This window comes from Rana temporaria, chromosome 1, assembly GCF_905171775.1.
Source record: "Rana temporaria chromosome 1, aRanTem1.1, whole genome shotgun sequence".
In the NCBI taxonomy this organism is placed as follows: domain Eukaryota; kingdom Metazoa; phylum Chordata; class Amphibia; order Anura; family Ranidae; genus Rana; species Rana temporaria.
In genome coordinates this window covers 542,377,902-542,398,236 of record NC_053489.1, presented here as the reverse complement: position 1 = coordinate 542,398,236, position 20,335 = coordinate 542,377,902, and the positions used below count along the sequence as shown (strand labels likewise).

Here is a 20,335-nt window from a genome sequence, read left to right as displayed (position 1 = left end):
ACCTGGCGGCCGCGATGTCCGCCGGGTACACGCGATCGTCGGTGACACGGCAGGTGACAGCAGGGACGTGGAGCTCTGTGTGTAAACACAGAGCTCCACGTGCTGTCAGAGGAGAGGAGACCGATCTGTGTCTCTTGTACATAGAGACACAGCATCGGTCCCCTCCCCCAGTCACCCCCCTCCCCCCACACAGTTATAACACACCCAGGCTACACATTTAACCCCTTCCTCACCCCCTAGTGTTAACCCCTTCCCTGCCAGTCACATTTATACAGTAATTTGTGCATTTTTATAGCACTGCTCGCCGTATAAATGTGAATGGCGCCAAATTTGTGTCAAAAGTGTCCGATACGTCCGCCGCAATATCCCAGTCCCAATAAAAATCGCAGATCGCCGCCATTACTAGTAAAAAAAAAAAATAATAAAAAAAATCATAATTCTGTTCCCCATTTTGTAGGCGCTATAACTTTTGCGCAAACCAGTCGCTTATTGCGATTTTTTTTTTTTTTTTACAAAAATACGTCGAAAAATACGTATCGGCCTTAACTGAGAAAAAAAATAGTTTTTTAAAAAAAAATTGAGATATTTATTATAGCAACAAGTAAAAAAAAAATATATTTTTTTTAAATTGTTGCTCTTTTTTTGTTTATAGCGCAAAAAATAAAAACCGCAGAGGTGATCAAATACCACCAAAAGAAAGCTCTATTTGTGGGGAAAAAAGGACGCCAATTTTGTTTGGGAGCCACGTCGCACGACCGCGCAATTGTCAGTTAAAGCGACGCAGTGCCGGACGCTGAGATTTCGCCTGGGAACGAAGGGGGTTTATGTGCCCAGTAAGCAAGTGGTTAAGAAGGGGTGGCTCCCCTTCAGTCCACCTGCCCCTATCTATCCATTAAAATGCATGTGCCTCCACTGTGGGGACACTCATTGTTTAGTGTTAGGACCACAGATATTACAGGGTGCCTTGGCGCGGCTCTGTGGCTCACGCATGCGTTTGCAAATGCGTGCGGACTAGACCCCTGTTTTTAACGCATAGTGTTAGACAGGTTAATTGGTTGTCTGCTAGCTGGTCGGTAAGTAGGCTTGGTTTTTCCCTGGGCATTCCCCAGGTTTTTGTTGTTATCAATAGGAACGTTAATCACTTTGATCAGTGAGAAGAGGGCTGTATAGCTGTTTCATAGAGCCTACAATTTTCTCTTTAGGTAAATCTATTGTTTTATTGTCTGTTGGTGTCTTTCCAATTATTTTCTCTCAGACTGATCTAACTGGATCAGTACTTATAACAGCAGCATGTTTTTTGGGGGTTTTTACACTATTCACAAAGTCACATTCATTTTTATTGAATTTGCATCAGATACTGACTCAGCCCTGGTTCACACTGGGTACGATTTGGAACGATTTGAGATGCGATTTGACATGTCAAATCGCATCTCAAATCGGCGGCAATTGTCGGCAATGGCACTGTCCTAATCAGTGCGACGCCGCATCTGCGATTTCAAAAAGTAGTTCCTGTACTACTTTTTGCGATTTCGGGCCGCGATTTACATTAAATTGCGGCCAAAATCGCGGCAAAATCGCAGCCGCGAAATCGCGGTAAAATCGCGCATTTTACCGCGATTTTGAATTCGCAGCAGTGTGAACCTAGGCTCAAGGAAAATTGTCTTTGTTGATATTAATTAAATATAATAATATTTACTTGTATTTTGAATACTTTCAACTGGCACACAATGGCACAGCTGATGGACTGCTACTTTGCTTAGATATATAAATCTTCAAATTAACCTAAAATAAACCTACTGTAAAATATTCTACCTAAATTAATGGGCACACATTTGCTGGGAAATAGTAAAGAGTCGTATGCATGTCATAATGCTGTTTTTCTATAGCAGAGAGTCATACAAAAATATAATGCAGTATAAATACATAAAATAATGCATAAATTGCTTATATGTAATTTTTTTTTATTTATTTTAATTTTTATGTTTTTTTTTTTTTTTTTATCAGAAATACAATCAGTTTACACTCTTAATAGTCTGATTAAAGTTTTTCTGCTGTAATCATTATTAAAAGTAACACCATTTGATTCAGAATGCTTCAACAAATGTTGTCCAGTTTGGATTTAATTTTCAGTAGTCCTGTATGTCTCCAGCACAGATGGCAAGAAGGGCTTTTTCATAGTGTCCTGATGCATAATGCTAAAAAATAAAAACATACAAGCGTTTAAGAACAGTTATGAGTATTATTCATATTTTTATATTTGTATTTATTCTCAGATAAATAAAGATTGAGGGCATCCTTTGAGTGAAGGGAATTACTAACAGTGCCCTGAACACATATTATGCAGAGAGCAGCACTGACATTGTTGATGAAATCTAAAGAGGACCCTGCATCTCTGAAGACACTTCAAAAGGTAATTGTGTATATATACACAGTATATATATATATATATATATATATATATATATATATATATATATATATATATATATATATACACACACAATGGGGGTTATTTACGAAAGACAAATCCACTTTGCACTGCAAGTACACTTGGAAGTGCAGTCACTGTAGATATGAGGGGAAGAGCTGAAATGAGGGGAAGCTCTGCTGATTTTATCATCTAATCATGTGCAAGCTAAAATGCTGTTTTTTATTTTCCTAGCATGTTCCCCTAAGATCTACAGTGACTGCACTTGCAAGTACACTTTCAGTACACTTGCAATGCACTTTTAGTGCAAAGTGGATTTGCCTTACGTAAATAACCCACAGTATCTCTTACAATATTTTTGTAAATATCTTTTTATATCTTTTTATGTGGCAGCACTGAAGATATGACACTTTCATACAATGTAGTGAGTGACACTTTGGGCCCAATTTGGACATTTTCACTTAGGGGTGTACTCATTTTTGTTGCCAGTGGTTTAGACAATAATGGCTGGTGTTTTGAGTAATTTTGAAGGGACAGCAAATTTACACTGTCATACAAGCTGTACACTCACTACTTTACATTATAGCAAAGTGTAATTTCTTCAGTGTTGTCACATGAAAATATATAATAAAATATTTACAAAAATGTGAGGGGCGTACTCACTTTTGTGAGATACTGCTTGGTGTTGGGTACACTTATACAATTAGATATCTCCAACCTGTATGGCAGTTTTGCTTAACTAAATCTGTAGGTAGTGTTTAACAGTGGCGGCTGGTGAAGTTTTAGGATGGGGGGGCGCAAGACCCCGCCCCTCTACGTTTGGCCCCTCCCACTTCCCGTAAGCCACACTCCTTATACCTACTCCGTCCCCTGTATTCCACTTGCTTCCACTCATAGTTTCAGGAGTATACAGCTCAGCATCACAGGACAGAGTATAAAGCTCCAGCTTTACAGATCATGGTATATAGAGCAGCCTTACAGATCGGTGCAAACAAACTGAAAAATTACACTGTTAGTAATGAGGGGTTCCCTCCATAATGAGGGGTTCCCACCTGTAAATAGCACGTATCTGCACTCTGCACCCTGTAAATAGCACATATCTGCACTCTGCACCCTGTAAATCGCACATATCTGCATTCTGCACCCTGTAAATAGCACGTATCTGCATTCTGCACCCTGTAAATAGCACGTATATGCATTCTGCAACCTGTGAATCGCACGTATCTGCATTCTTCACCCTGTAAATAGCACATATCTGCACTCTGTAAATCGCACATATCTGCATTCTGCACCCTGTAAATCTCACATATCTGCACTATGTAAATCGCACATATCTGCATTCTGCACGCTGTAAATAGCACGTATCTGCATTCTGCAACCTGTGAATCGCACGTATCTGCATTCTGCACCCTGTAAATCTCACATATCTGCACTCTGTAAATCGCACATATCTGCATTCTGCACCCTGTAAATAGCACGTATATGCATTCTGCACCCTGTAAATAGCACATATCTGCATTCTGCACCCTGTAAATAGCACATATCTGCATTCTGCACCCTGTAAATAGCACATATCTGCATTCTGCACCCTGTAAATAGCACATATCTGCATTCTGCACCCTGTAAATAGCACATATCTGCATTCTGCACCCTGTAAATAGCACGTATATGCATTCTGCACCCTGTAAATAGCACATATCTGCATTCTGCACCCTGTAAATAGCACATATCTGCATTCTGCACCCTGTAAATAGCACATATCTGCATTCTGCACCCTGTAAATAGCACATATCTGCATTCTGCACCCTGTAAATAGCACATATCTGCATTCTGCACCCTGTAAATCGCACATATCTGCACCCTGTAAATAGCACATATCTGCATTCTGCACCCTGTAAATCGCACATATCTGCACCCTGTAAATCACACGTATCTGCATTCTGCACCCTGTAAATCGCACATATCTGCATTCTGCAACCCCCCCAATCAGGTCAGCTACAGTGCTACACTATACACATGGCAGGGGGGTGGTGGACACAGCAATCACCCCCCCCCCCCCAGACTAACACAGGGTGGCAGGGCAGACAGACACACTCCTCCAGGCTCCAGCCTCTTCTTTTTCTTACAAGTACAACACTACTACAAGTCCCAGCATAAAAAAAAGCATGACCACTCATCCTCCTTGTAGTTCTCCATTGTCTCCTGGGGCTCAGGTGCATGCTATCCACCATCTTTGTCCAGTTTTTCTCTCACTGCTGGGACTTTTAGTCCCATAGAAGGTGGATTGCAGGGAGATAGAAAGGATAAGAATTATGGAGGAGGTAACGCACCAACATAAGGAACCTAACAGTGGAGATATTGGAACTTGGAGGGGTTGGGCGGAGTTTAGACAGTCTCAGGTTTATGTAGGCTATATGAGTAGGGAAGGCAGTATCTAAGGGACTTTGGTTTGTCTGGTTTAATAGAGTAGCAGGCCTTCTCCCCCCCCCCCCATTTGTTTTATTTTTATTTTTTATTCCTTTCACAAGGAGGACAGTAGATTTTGAGGTAAAAAGGGATATTTTTGCCCCTTTACATAGAAGTAACAGGAATTAATTAAAGGATAAGATATGGGATAAATGCACACGATGCACTTTAAATAATATAGTATGGGTGGGTAGGGGGGTTTCCCCCCCTCCTCCCCTTTTTTTTTTCTCACAAGGAGGTCAGTAGGTTTTGGGGTAAAAAGGGGAAAACAATTTTTTCCCCTTAAAATTAATAGAAATAAAGAGAAGTCACAGGAGTTAATTAAAGGATAAGGTATGGGGTGAATGTACACAATGCACTATCAACAATATAGTATGGGTGGGTAGGAGGGTTTCTCCCCTCCCCTCCTCTTTTTTCATGAGAGAGGCAAATAGGCAATGGGGTAAGAGAGTGACACTCTCGTCCCCTCATAATAATAAAAAATGGAGGTCACATTCACTAAAGGATAAGAAATGGGAAATTGGGCATTCAGCACTTAAATAGGTGGTTGTGGGTAGGGTTTTTTTCTCCCTTCTTGGGGGGGGGGGGGGGGAGGGAAAGGAGAGGGCTGAGGTAGAAGAGAGATGAAAAATCAGGAGGATGTAGGATAGACCCATATTGTTGTTATTGTTGTTTTTTATGTTCATGTAATGTTGAATTCATTTTAAATGTGATTCCTTTTGTACGCTTATTGGAAATGAAATGTAAATTATATCTGTGTTATAAAAAATTTAATAAAACAAATTTAAAATAAAAAATGAATGGACACAAAGAGTTGTGGCTCAACTTGGGTGCCCCCATAGCAAGCTGTTAGCTGTCGGGGGCACTCAACAGGAGGGAGGGGCAAGGAGCGCCGAAGAGGGACAGAGAAGAGGAGGATCTGTGCTGTTCTGTGCAAAATCATTACACAGAGCAGGTAAGTATAACATGTTTGGTAATTTTAACAAAAATAAAGTTAGTATCACTTTAATTGAACAAGCTGATACCATGCACAGCTGCACCAGATTCTGAGTGCTCCAGTTTTAGTAAATCCCCCTTAGTAGTATATCTTCCCAATGAAGATAATAACCATAAAACGTTTTGAAATAACTACAGTACTTGTGCAGAGAAACAATAATTTAACATTGTCATACTTTGAGGACACCTGTAATATATTATTGGAGAATTTGCCTGGATTGTAATCATCTGTATTGACATGGTTTCATGAATTTGGTTGAATGTTGGTTTTTACTATGATCCATGTAATAAAATAATTATTTTTAATTGTTATCCTATTTGTATTTTGTGCCACCCAGAAAGCCCCACAACTTTACTTAACGTTTTTGAATGTCTTTGATGAAATTAATGATTCTTCATTTGAAAGCGGTCAATGCTTAGACGCCTGTCACACTGAAGGCGTTTTTCAAAAAATAGCGCCTGAAAAACACCTCCCCTGCCACCCCAGTGTGAAAGCACGTAGGCTTTCACACTGGGGTAGTGCGCTTGCAGGACGGAAAAAAAAGTTCTGCAAGCAGCATCTTTGGGGCGGTTCAGGAGCAGTGTGTACAGCGCTCCTAAACCACTCTTGCCATTGAAATCAATGGGCAGCGCTACCGAAGCACCTGCAAAGCACTTTGGCAGCGGTGCTTTTTCGGGCACCTTTAACCCTTTCTTCAGCCACTAGTGGGATTAAAAGCACCCCAATAGCAGCTGAAAAGTGCAGCTAAAACGACAGTAAAGCGCAGCTAAAATGACCGCTAACATGGCCCGCGCCGTGTGAAAGGGCTCTTAAAGACAAATAAATTGAATATTCCCACGCTACCTGGATAATAATAAATAATGGAACACTAGTTGCAGCAGACACCGGATTGGTCAATCCGTACCAACAATAAATATATATAAAAATCAATATGTGGTGTTGCGCTCTAGTGAATGATTACTCATTACCCTAAATAAAGTGATAAATAAAGTGTACATCGCATGTGCAAAATTTCATATAAAAATTGCATACTAAACTATTAGCATACTAGATTATGTAGCGTTTAGTATGCAATTTTTTTTTTTTAATTTTGCACATGCGATGTACACTTTATTTAGCTCTTAAAAACAAGCTGTGATGTCAAATATTGCCAAGAACTGAATTTTCCATTGAAGAATTGGGACATTGGTGAATGGGAATCTATGGGCCAGATTCAGGTAGAAGTGCGGCAGCGTAACGTATCGTAGATACACAAAGCACTTGCGATGAAAACTACGCCGGCGGCCTCCGGCGTAAGCCCGCGTAATTTAAATGGGCGTGTGCCATTTAAATTAGGCGCGCTCCCGCGACGGAACCTACTGCGCATGCTCCATTTCGTAACTCCCGCCGTGCTTTGCGCGAAGTGACATCATTTTTTTGAACGGCGACGCGCTTAGCGTACTTCCGTATTCCCGGACGTGTTACGCAAACAAAGTTAAATTTTAAATTTCGACGCGGGAACGACGGCCATACTTTAGACAGCAATACGTTTGCTGACTAAAGTTAAGGCACCCAAAACGACGACTAACTTTGCGACGGGAAACTAGACTAGCGGCGACGTAGCGAACGCGAAAAACTGTTGTGGATCGCCGTAACTCCTAACTTGCATACCCGACGCTGGTTTACGACACAAACTCCCCCCAGCGGCGGCCGCGGTACTGCATCCTAAGATCCGACAGTGTAAAACAATTACACCTGTCGGATCTTAGGGATATCAATGCGTAACTGATTCTATGAATCAGTCGCAAAGATACTATGAGGCCCCATACACACGAGAGAATTTATCCGCGAATACGGTCCAGCGGACCGTTTCCGCGGATAAATCCTCTCGAGGATTTCGGCGGATTTTCATGCGATGGAGTGTACACACCATCGCATTGAAATCCGCGCTGAAATCCTCTGGCGATGACGTGTCGCGCCGTCGCCGCGATTATGACGCGGCGACGTGCGCGATGCTGTCATATAAGGAATTCCACGCATGTGTCGAATCATTACGACGCATGCGGGGGATCCCTTCGGACGGATGGATCCGGTGAGTCTATACAGACCAGCGGATCCATCCGTTGGGATGGATTCCAGCAGATGGATATGCTTGGCATGTCAGCAAATATTCGATCTGCTGGAATCCATCCCATGGGAGAAATATCCGCGGAAACAGATCCGCTGGCGTGTACACACCATAGGATCTATCCGCTGGGATTTTTCAGCGGATGGATTCTATGGTGTGTACGGGGCCTTAGAGATACGACGGAGTATCTGAGATACTCCGTCGTATCTCCGCTGTGAATCTGGGCCTATAAGTGGAGACGTTGACAAATTATTCCATAAATTGATTATTTTCTAAATTATAAGTAAGCCAACCATCTCCTGAAAATTAAGTTGGCCTGTGATTCATCCTATTGTCTTGACTCTTTGAACAATAACCTGCTGTATTTTTTTTCAGCCGCTCTGGCTCTTTTTCATCCACATCCAAATGTCTGTTGGAGGATTTACAGAGGATAACAATTCTAGAGACAAATATGTAAACAGATATATTGCGCACCCACATTAGAGGTGCCATAGTCATAGGCACACAGTCATTCAGATGAAATTAGCAGCACTCTGCCATATGCACTGTAGATTTTTATATCCTTTGTAGCATATCTTTCTATATACAAAAGTCATGGAAGACATTTGGGTGCGATGTTTGCTGCAAAATCTCACTAGATCAGATGGAAAAACAAAAGTGAATTTTGATGTGATAAAAGCATTTGACATTTCACATTATTGCAAATCAGCAAAATGGCCATATAGTATTATTACCCCTTCTGGCTAAAACTTACCATAACTGAATAGTTTATAGTGGAAAATGACACAAAAAGAAACCTATATTTTATATGTGACTTCAATGTCTGAAATGCACCATATGGCATCTAAAGCGCTGGTAATAAACAATGCAGGCATGCTTAGAAAGCAATGCGTAAGAAAATCATGAGTTTCTATTGACCTTCAAACTTAAATGTAAATTTTTTAACATGGGTCTATATAGGTAAAAGGAGGTAAATGGAGTTAATGTGATGCCCTTTAAATATGAAGAACATAAATGGCTTTATTGCAAACCTCAGACATAAAACACGGAACAAAGCATATCTCTCTATAGTGTGTACTTGTCTCAATTAGGAGCAGTAAAGCCCTGTACACACGATGTGACCGATGGACCGTTTTCATCCGACGAACCGATTGTGTGTGGGCCCCATAGTTTTTTTTATCCATCGGTGGAAAAAAAAAAAAAATGTTTTACATTTTTCTTATGGTTTAAAAAACGATAGAAAAAATTGATCGTCTGTGGGGAAATCCATCGGTCAAAAACCCACGCATGCTCAGAATCACGTCGATGCATGCTCGGAAGCATTGATCTTCATTTTTCTCAGCACGTCGTAGTGTTTTACGTCACCGCGTTGGACACGATCGGATTTTTAACCAATGGTGTGTAGGCAAGACTGATGAAAGTTAGCTTCATCGGATATCTGATGAAAAAATCCATCGGATTAGATTCCATCAGATATCCGATCAAGTGTACAGGGCTTCGTGTAATATCTGTCTGCTGCCCCATACCTCTGCTATCATCACTTCTGACAAGTTTTCCTGACACCAAGAGAAAAAAGGTGACAGGGGAGGGAGATGCAGCACACAACCTGTGATTGACAGCCTTGGCTCTGTTGCTTTGAGAAAGGGGGGGGGGTGTGTCCCTTCTCTTCACTTCCCTTTAATCAGCTGTCAGAGCTCTCCTCCCTGAGTTCTGCAGAGTGTAATTTCAGCTCTCTGCCCCCTTATTTCTAATTGCTCAGACAAGCTTTATAAATTCTGGGCTTTGATCTGCTATAGAGAAGAGAAGCCTGCAGATAAACAGGTACAGCTTATGTAGGAGAATTGTTTCATATGTTTTATCACCTGAGGCCAGTCACTTCACTGGGTATATGTAAGGGTATACAACCACTTTAAATAAACTCTGTTAGGCAATGTGCTGTGCAGTCTAATGTGGAAGGGCTATTCGACTCTAAGTAACTTCAGAGGCTAGGTCTAGTCTGCCAGCAGGGCCGCTGATAGGCCAGTACAGCTGGTCCTGTTGTACCGGGCCCGGCCAGCAGGGGGGCCCGGCAACCTGATCAGATAGATAATTAAATATAAAAAAAAAATCCCAACATCATCCCCCGTACGCCCCAGCCCCAACCCCCCCCCCCCCCCCAACCCGCCACGTTTCGATTTTACGTTTTTTGTTTTTCCTTCACGCTCGCTAATTGAACTATTCGGTAGCGGCAGGAAAGGGACTTTTTTCTGTATTTCGGGCGCGGAAGAATACCTCTTCCGCGCCCGCTCCTTGTGATGGTTCAAGTCCCGGCCAGCACGTAGTGACGTCCTCCCTGGCGCCGCGGAGTGTTTCCTTCAGGCGGAGTGAGTCTCTCTGCGTGTGAAGTAGCAGTGGGGTCAGGCGAGCAGTGGCGGCAGAGGTTCCCATCTATGATCTAACTGACCTTCAAGTCCAGGCAGCAGCAGCCATCAGGAAAGAAGTGACTCGGACCCAGGCAGCTAAAAATGACACAGGTGTGTGCTGGGGGGGGGGGGGGGATTCAAGATCTCCTTCTACTACTGCAGCAGCAGCGTGTATACATTATGGCATCGGCATGGGTGGCTCTGTCTGCCCATAACGCATGTGCTGCCTGCAGAGACAGTGCCACCCATGCAATGCCGTAATGTGCTGCAGACAGTGCCACCCATGATGCTAATGCCATAACGCATGTGCTGCCTGCAGAGACAGTGCCTACCCATGCGGCCAATGGCATTATGCCATTGGCGGCATGGGTGACACTGACAGTGTCTGCAGCACAATATGGCATTGGTGGCATGGGTGGCACTGTCAGCAGGTAGCACATGCATTATGGCATTAGCGTCATGGATGGCACTGTCTGCAGCACAGTATGGCATGGGTGGCACTGTCTGTAGGTAGCACATGCATTATGGCCCATAACACATGTGCTGCCTGCAGAGACAGTGCCACCCATGCTGCCAATGCTGTATGGTGCTGCAGACAGTGCCACCCATGCCGCCAATGCTGTATGGTGCTGCAGACAGTGCCACCCATGCCACCAATGCTGTAATGTGCTGCAGACAGTGCCACCTATGCTGCCAATGGAATTATGTCATTGGCGGCATGGGTGGCACTGTCTGCAGCACAATATGGCATTGGCGGCATGGCATGGGTGGCACTGTCTGCAGTACATTATGGCATTGGCGGCATATGTGGCACTGTCTCTGCAGTACATTATGGCATTGGCATGTCCCGCTGTCAAGTCGCTGGGCCCTGGGGCGGGGCCAGGGGTGGGGCTGAAGGAGTGGCCAGGGGCTGGACCAGGGGTGGAGCTGAAGGGGGCCCCGTCAGGTAGGCTGTACGGGGCCCCATGATTTCTATCAGCAGCCCTGTCTGCAAGGCACTGGGTAAATCAATAGAGAGAAATAAATAAAAGATGGTAGGAGAACACTCTGTGCAGCAGAGTGTTCTTTGGAGGCCCAACATCATATATAGAACATTCTGTACCCCACATAATAAACATGACATCATATCTGGGAGTGCTGAATCCTCATTCCAGGGAAGGTTTGCAATACAGCAGCAGTTGGCAGCATGGACAGCAGGAGAAAAGAGTATTAAATATATTTTTCCTATTTTGATTTGGGGAATACAGTTGCTTTAACAGTGGAGTCCACACTAGTTCTGTCACAGAAGTTCTAGAGATGCTGCACAGCCTCCAGGGCCGGACTGGGAATGAAAACCAGCCCTGGAAATAATTTCATACCAGCCCCACAGCATTAATATACCAGCCCAAAAAAAAAGAGAGAAATCCATGAGAGAGCCAGAGAGGGGCCGGGCTGCAATGGTGAGAGAGAGGGGTGCAACGATGAGAGAGGGTGCAACGGCGAGAGAGAGAGGGTGCAACGGAGAGAGAGAGAAAGGGTGCAACGGCGAGAGAGAGGCGTTTCTACTGAAACTGCGCCCCTGTGAAAACATTTGAAACCCATCTTTCAGATAACCATAACAAAAATAAAAACACCCAAGATTGCAGTAATATAAGCACCCATAATTGCGGCCTTATCACCCATAAATATGGCCTTACCAGCACCCATAAATGCGGCAATATCAGCACCCATAAATGTGGCAATATCAGCACCCATAAATATGGCCTTACCAGCACCCATAAATGCGGCAATATCAGCACCCATAAATGCGGCAATACCAGCACCCATAAATGCGGCAATATCAGCACCCATAAATGTGTCAATACCAGCACCCATAAATGTGGCAATATCAGCACCCATAAATATGGCCTTACCAGCACCCATAAATGCGGCAATATCAGCACCCATAAATGCGGCAATACCAGCACCCATAAATGCGGCAATATCAGCACCCATAAATGTGGCAATACCAGCACCCATAAATGCGGCAATATCAGCACCCATAAATGCGGCAATATCAGCACCCATAAATGCGGCAATATCGGCACCCATAAATGCGGCAATATCGGCACCCATAAATGCGGCAATATCGGCACCCATAAATGCGGCAATATCGGCACCCATAAATGCGGCAATATCGGCACCCATAAATGCGGCAATATCGGCACCCATAAATGCGGCAATATCAGCACCCATAAATGCGGCAATATCAGCACCCATAAATGCGGCAATATCAGCACCCATAAATGCGGCAATATCGGCACCCATAAATGCGGCAATATCGGCACCCATAAATGCGGCAATATCGGCACCCATAAATGCGGCAATATCAGCACCCATAAATGCGGCAATATCAGCACCCATAAATGCGGCAATATCAGCACCCATAAATGTGGCAATATCGGCACCCATAAATGCGGCAATATCAGCACCCATAAATGCGGCAATATCAGCACCCATAAATGTGGCAATATCAGCACCCATAAATGTGGCAATATCAGCACCCATAAATGCGGCAATATCAGCACCCATAAATGTGGCAATATCGGCACCCATAAATGCGGCAATATCAGCACCCATAAATGCGGCAATATCAGCACCCATAAATGTGGCAATATCGGCACCCATAAATGCGGCAATATCAGCACCCATAAATGCGGCAATATCAGCACCCATAAATGCGGCAATATCAGCACCCATAAATGCGGCAATATCAGCACCCATAAATGTGGCAATATCAGCACCCATAAATGTGGCAATATCAGCACCCATAAATGCGCTGTATGCGTCGGTCGGATGCCTGTCAGTCAATTAGGAACGCCCATCCCCACCATCATACCAGGAAGCGGCGGTGAGAACACAATGGTATGTATGGACGTATTTTCTTTAAAAAAACAGCCGATTCTAATTGTCATTAATCTCATAAATGCAATGTTAAAAGTTTATTTTTAGGGGAACCTCCACTTTAAGGCCTCTTTCACACTGGGGCGGTGGAGGCATCGGCAGTAAAGCGCCGCTATTTTTAGCGGCACTATTCAGCCGCTAGCGTGGGCAGGGGTGCTTTAGGAGCCGCTCCTACTGCGCCTCAAAGATGCTGCTTGCAGGAATTTTCTATGTCCTACCAGCGCACCGCTCCAGTGTGAAAGCTTTTGCATTGGAGTGAGAAAATAGGCTCTTTCAGGGCGCTCTGCAGACGCTATTTTTTGCATTATAGTGCCTGCAAAGCGCCTCAGTGTGAAAGGGGTCTTAGACTACTTTCACACTGAGGTACTTTGTAGGCGCTACAAAATAGCGCCTACAAAATGCCCTGAATGAGCCTATTTTCTCACTCCAATGCGAAAGCTTTCACACTGGAGCGGTGCGCTGGCAGGATGCGCAAAAAAGTTCAGCTAGCCGCATCTTTTAGGCCCTGTAGGAACGGTGTATACACTGCTTCTAAAGCGCCCCTGCCCATTGAAATGGGCAGCGGCGCTGAACCACCAGCAAAGCACTGCTGCAGCTGCGCTTTGCGGACGTTTTTTTTATCCTTTTGGGCCGCTAGCATTGTGCTGGCAGGACGCTCAAAAAAGTATTTGAGGCACCCTGCTAGCGGCCGAATAGCGCTGCAAAAACGACAGTAAAGCGCTGCTAAAATAGCGACACTTTACTGCAGTCGGCGCAACGCCCCAGTGTGAAAGTAGCCTAAGTCACATGCCCCTCCCCCCATCCTCTCTGAGATTATTATACAGATTTCAATTTTATTGCAAGGGCAGCAAAGGTAGGTGACAGAGAGAGAAGGGGGGGGGTGCAGATATGGGACACTGGGATGGGAGCACAGGGGGACACTGGGATGGGGGAGGGAAGTAAAGGGGGGACACTGGGATGGGGGAGGGGAGTACGGGGGGACACTGGGATGAGGGAGGGGAGTACGGGGGGGACACTGGGATGAGGGAGGGGAGTACGGGGGGGGAACACTGGGATGGGAGCACAGGGGGGACACTGGGATGAGGGAGGGGAGTACGGGGGGGACACTGGGATAGGGGAGGGGAGTACGGGGAGGAACACTGGGATGGGAGCATAGGGGGGACACTGGGATGAGGGAGGGGAGTATGGGGGGGGACACTGGGATAGGGGAGGGGAGTACAGGGTGGGACACTGGGATAAGGGAGGGGAGTACAGGAGGGGACACTGGGATGAGGGAGGGGGGACACTGGAATGGGGGAGGGGGGACACTGGGATGGGGGAGGAGATCACAAGGGGGACACTGGGATGGGGGAGGAGATCACAGGGGAGACACTGGGATGAGGGAGGAGATCACAAAGGGGACACTGGGATGAGGGAGGAGATCACAGGGGGGACACTGGGATGGGGGAGTGGAGTACGGGGGGGGGGGGGCACTGGGATGAGGGAGGGGGACACTGGAATGGGTGAGGGGAGCACGGGGGGGACACTGGGATGGGGGAGGAGATCACAGGGGGGACACTGGGATGAGGGAGGAGATCACAGGGGGGACACTGGGATGGGGGAGGAGATTACAGGGGGGACACTGGGATGGGGGAGGAGATTACAGGGGGGACACTGGGATGGGGAAGGAGATCACGGGGGGGACACAGGGATGGGGGAGGGGAGTACGGGGGGGACACAGGGATGGGGGAGGGGAGTAAGGGGGGGGACACAGGGATGGGGGAGGGGAGTACAGGGTGGGGGGACACTGGGATGGGGGAGGAGATTACAGGGGGGACACTGGGATGGGGGGAGGAGATCACGGGGAGGACACAGGGATGGGGGAGGGGAGTACGGGGGGACACAGGGATGGGGGAGGGGAGTAAGGGGGGACACAGGGATGGGGGAGGGGAGTACAGGGTGGGGGGACACTGGGATGAGGGAGGAGATCACAGGGGGGACACTGGGATGGGGGAGGAGATTACAGGGGGGACACTGGGATGGGGGAGGAGATCACGGGGGGGACACTGGGATGGGGGAGGGGAGTACGGGGAGGAACACTGGGATGGGAGCATAGGGGGGACACTGGGATGAGGGAGGGGAGTATGGGGGGGGACACTGGGATAGGGGAGGGGAGTACAGGGTGGGACACTGGGATAAGGGAGGGGAGTACAGGAGGGGACACTGGGATGAGGGAGGGGGGACACTGGAATGGGGGAGGGGGACACTGGGATGGGGGAGGAGATCACAAGGGGGACACTGGGATGGGGGAGGAGATCACAGGGGAGACACTGGGATGAGGGAGGAGATCACAAAGGGGACACTGGGATGAGGGAGGAGATCACAGGGGGGACACTGGGATGGGGGAGGGGAGTACGGGGGGGGGGACACTGGGATGAGGGAGGGGGACACTGGAATGGGTGAGGGGAGCACGGGGGGGACACTGGGATGGGGGAGGAGATCACAGGGGGGACACTGGGATGAGGGAGGAGATCACAGGGGGGACACTGGGATGGGGGAGGAGATTACAGGGGGGACACTGGGATGGGGGAGGAGATTACAGGGGGGACACTGGGATGGGGAAGGAGATCACGGGGGGACACAGGGATGGGGGAGGGGAGTACGGGGGGGACACAGGGATGGGGGAGGGGAGTAAGGGGGGGACACAGGGATGGGGGAGGGGAGTACAGGGTGGGGGGACACTGGGATGAGGGAGGAGATCACAGGGGGGACACTGGGATGGGGGAGGAGATTACAGGGGGGACACTGGGATGGGGGAGGAGATCACGGGGAGGACACAGGGATGGGGGAGGGGAGTACGGGGGGGACACAGGGATGGGGGAGGGGAGTAAGGGGGGACACAGGGATGGGGGAGGGGAGTACAGGGTGGGGGGACACTGGGATGAGGGAGGAGATCACAGGGGGGACACTGGGATGGGGGAGGAGATTACAGGGGGGACACTGGGATGGGGGAGGAGATCACGGGGGGGACACTGGGATGGGGGAGGGGAGTACGGGGGGGACACAGGGATGGGGGAGGGGAGTACAGGGTGGGGGGACACTGGGATGAGGGAGAAGATCACAGGGGGGACACTGGGATGGGGGAGGAGATTACAGGGGGGACACTGGGATGGGGGAGGAGATCACGGGGAGGACACAGGGATGGGGAGGGGAGTATGGGGGGGACACAGGGATGGGGGAGGGGAGTAAGGGGGGGACACAGGGATGGGGGAGGGGAGTAAGGGGGGACACAGGGATGGGGGAGGGGAGTACAGGGTGGGGGGACACTGGGATGAGGGAGGAGATCACAGGGGGGACACTGGGATGGGGGAGGAGATTACAGGGGGGACACTGGGATGGGGGAGGAGATCACGGGGGGGACACTGGGATGGGGGAGGAGATCACGGGGGGGACACTGGGATGGGGGAGGGGAGTACAGGGTGGGGGGACACTGGGATGAGGGAGGAGATCACAGGGGGGACACTGGGATGGGGGAGGAGATTACAGGGGGGACACTGGGATGGGGGAGGAGATCACAGGGGGGACACTGGGATGAGGGAGGAGATCACAGGGGGGACACTGGGATGGGGGAGGAGATTACAGGGGGGACACTGGGATGGGGGAGGAGATCACGGGGGGGACACTGGGATGGGGGAGGGGAGTACGGGGGGGACACAGGGATGGGGGAGGGGAGTACAGGGTGGGGGGACACTGGGATGAGGGAGGAGATCACAGGGGGGACACTGGGATGGGGGAGGAGATTACAGGGGGGACACTGGGATGGGGGAGGAGATCACAGGGGGGACACTGGGATGAGGGAGGAGATCACGGGGGGGACACTGGGATGGGGGAGGAGATCACAGGGGGGACACTGGGATGGGGGAGGAGATTACAGGGGGGACACTGGGATGGGGGAGGGGAGTACAGGGGGGACACTGGGATGGGGGAGGAGATCACAGGGGGGACACTGGGATGGGGGAGGAGATTACAGGGGGGACACAGGGATGGGGGAGGGGAGTACAGGGGGGGCACTGGGATACAGAAACATTACTCCCCTTCCCCATCCGATCACCCATCCCTCCTGTACATTGTATTACACACACACACCCCCCCCCCCTACTGCAATTGTCCTATCCTGTCCGTCCCTCTAATATTAGAGAATGTCAGTCTATTTCTTCACCTTGTGCTTCAGGCAGGGTGGCGACGCCGTTCACGTCTCCTCTGCCCTGCGACTCTCCCCTCACTCGTGACCCTGAAGAGACATTGTGGGCGGTGCTGGCGCCGCACGGGCCGATGGAACTAGTCCCGATGTTTGTTTCTTCTTCTGCTCGGCTCCTCCCCTTAGACACATGATCAGTGATGCTGCTCAGTGCTCACTGATTAGCTAGGTAAGAAGCAGGGGAAGTGCGACGGCGAGCATGGCGGCTGCAACACGCCGGCCCGCGCGGCTGCTTTTAACTACCGGCGCAGTGACACTGACAGTCTGATGCAAAAGCAGCCCCAGGGTTAGGGAACTCAGTGCAGCCGTCACCCCTGCGCAATTGATAAGAGCGGCGGCCGCAGCAGCGGCGATGGCGGCCGCGGCTACGGCCCGCCGCTGATTGCATTTGATTGAAAGGCAGTACAGCAGGCAAAAGCAAGCGGCCTACCGGGAATTTTCCCGGTATCCCGGTAGGCCAGTCCGGCCCTGACAGCCTCTTAAGTACAACTAAAGGCAATTTTTAGGTTAAAGTGGAGCGGGAATGGAACATCTGTCAGGTTTCTTTTATTGCTGTCTGTGCCCCATTTAATACGATATTAAACCCAAAACCGAAACTCAAATATATTGCAGCATACCAATCCTTAGATGTGATGTCTGCATCTCTTATGTAGGCTTTTATTTTCTTTATTTTCACCTGGTAATCTGGCCAGTAGCACACTTTCTGTATTGGGGTGTCTCCATTCTGGTTGAATGAGCACGAGGAGCACCTCTGGACATTCTCATTGTCAGTCTGGGGGGAGGGGGTGTTAGATGTACTAGCAGATTTAGATACACTAACAGACTGAGGCCAAACTCCAGCTGACACTTGACACACAATAGAAGAAAGAAAGTCTAAAAAACGGAATGTAGCCATCACATCTAATGCCGCGTACACACGTCCGTTTTTCATGATGAGAAAAATGCAATTTTTTTAATTGGTCGTGAAAAACGGTTGTGTGTATGCTCCCAGAGCATTTTTATCAACGAGAAAAATGGGCGTTAAAAATTTAGAACCTGCTCTATTTTTTCTCGTCGTTTTTCACGTTGTTCATTTTTCACGTCGTGAAAAACGGTCGTGTGTAGGTTTTAACGAGGGGGGAAAAAAACGCACATGCTCAGAAGCAAGTTATGAGACGGGGAAATTAGCAAAAGCAGTCCGAAGGGTGGCGCCATTCGAATGGAACTTCCCCTTTATAGTGCTGTCGTACGTGTTGTCGTACGTCACCGCGCTTTTCTGTAGCATTTTTTTTTCACGATAGGGTGTATGCAAGGCAGGCTTGAGATGAATCGAGCCGTTTTTTCATGACATGAATAATGGTCGTGTGTACGCGGAATAAGAATGGTAAGCAGCAATATAATAAACATTTGCTTTTGGGTTTAATGCTGATTTAACCACTTCAGCTCCGGACCATTTGGCTGGCCAAAGACCAGGCCACTTTTTGGGATTCGGCACTGTGTCGCTTAAACTGACAATCGCGCGGTTGTGCGACGTGGCTCCCAAACAAAATTGATGTCCTTTTTTTTCGCACAAATAGAGCTTTCTTTTGGTGGTATTTGATCACCTCTGAGGCCCCATACACACGACCAAGTTTCTCGGCAGAATTCAGCCAGAAACTCGGTCCAAGCCGTATTCTGCCGAGAAACTCGGTCGCGTGTACAGTTTTCAGCGAGGAAGCCGACGAGGATCTCGTCGGGCCAAATAGAGAACATGTTCTCTATTTTCTCGTTAGTCAATGGGAAAAGTCGGCCCGCCGAGATCCTCGGCGGCTTCAACACTGAACTCGACGAGGAACTCGATGTGTTTGGCACGTCGAGTTCCTCGGTCGTGTGTACGGGGCCTGAGGATTTTATTTTTTGCGCTATAAACAAAAATAGAGCGTAAATTTTGAAAAAAAATCTATATTTTTTACTTTTTGCTATAATAAATATCCCCCAAAAATATGTAAAAAAATAAAAATGTTTTCCTCAGTTTAGGCCCATACGTATTTTTCTACATATTGTTAATTTTTTTTGCAATAAGCCTTTATTGACTAATTTGCGCAAAAGTTATAGCGTCTACAAAATAGGGGATAGTTTTATGGCATTTTTATTAAAAAAATATTGTTTACTAGTAATGTCGGCGATCAGTGATTTTTATTGTGACTGCGACATTATGGTGGACACATCGGACACTTTTCGACACCATTTTGGGACCATTGTCATTTTTACAGTGACCAGTGCTATAAAAATGCACTGATTACTGTAAAGATTACACTGGCAGTGAAGGGGTTAACCTGTAGGGGGCGCTGAAGGGGTTAAGTGAGACCTAGGGAGTGCTTCTAACTGTTAGGGGGCATGGCTTACCGTGACATGTCACTGATCGCTGTTCCCGATTACAGGGAACAGACGATCAGTGATATGTCACTAGGAAGAACGGGGAGATGTTGGGCCAGATCCACAAAGATCTGCCTATCTTTAGGCAGGCGTAGCGAATCTCAGATACACTACGCCGCCGTAACTTACAGCGTAGTTTCCGCATCCAGAAATAATTTGCGCCGTAAGTTACGGCGGCGTAGTGTAAATGTGTCGGCGTAAGGGCGTGGATTTCAAATGACTAAGATGTGGGCGTGTTTTATGTTAATGCATCTTGACCCCACGTAAATTACGTTTTTTTTTAACGGCACATGCGCCGTCCATGTGGGTATCCCAGTGCGCATGCTCAAAATCACGTCGCAAATAGTCAATGCTTTCGGCGTAAACGTAATTTACGCAAAGC

General features: G+C 47.7%; 1 protein-coding gene across 2 annotated transcripts in view; it reads right to left on the bottom strand.

The window, feature by feature from the left end:
- Positions 1 to 1,986: 1,986 nt before the first annotated feature.
- ANXA10 (annexin A10) overlaps positions 1,987 to 20,335 on the bottom strand; it is a 69,709-nt gene continuing 51,360 nt past the window's right edge. For both annotated transcript variants that reach the window (XM_040332904.1, XM_040332913.1), the window contains exon 12: positions 1,987 to 2,195. In XM_040332904.1, the coding sequence (XP_040188838.1) occupies positions 2,127 to 2,195 (69 nt within the window). In that variant the 3' untranslated portion in view covers positions 1,987 to 2,126. The remainder of the gene's footprint in view (positions 2,196 to 20,335) is intronic.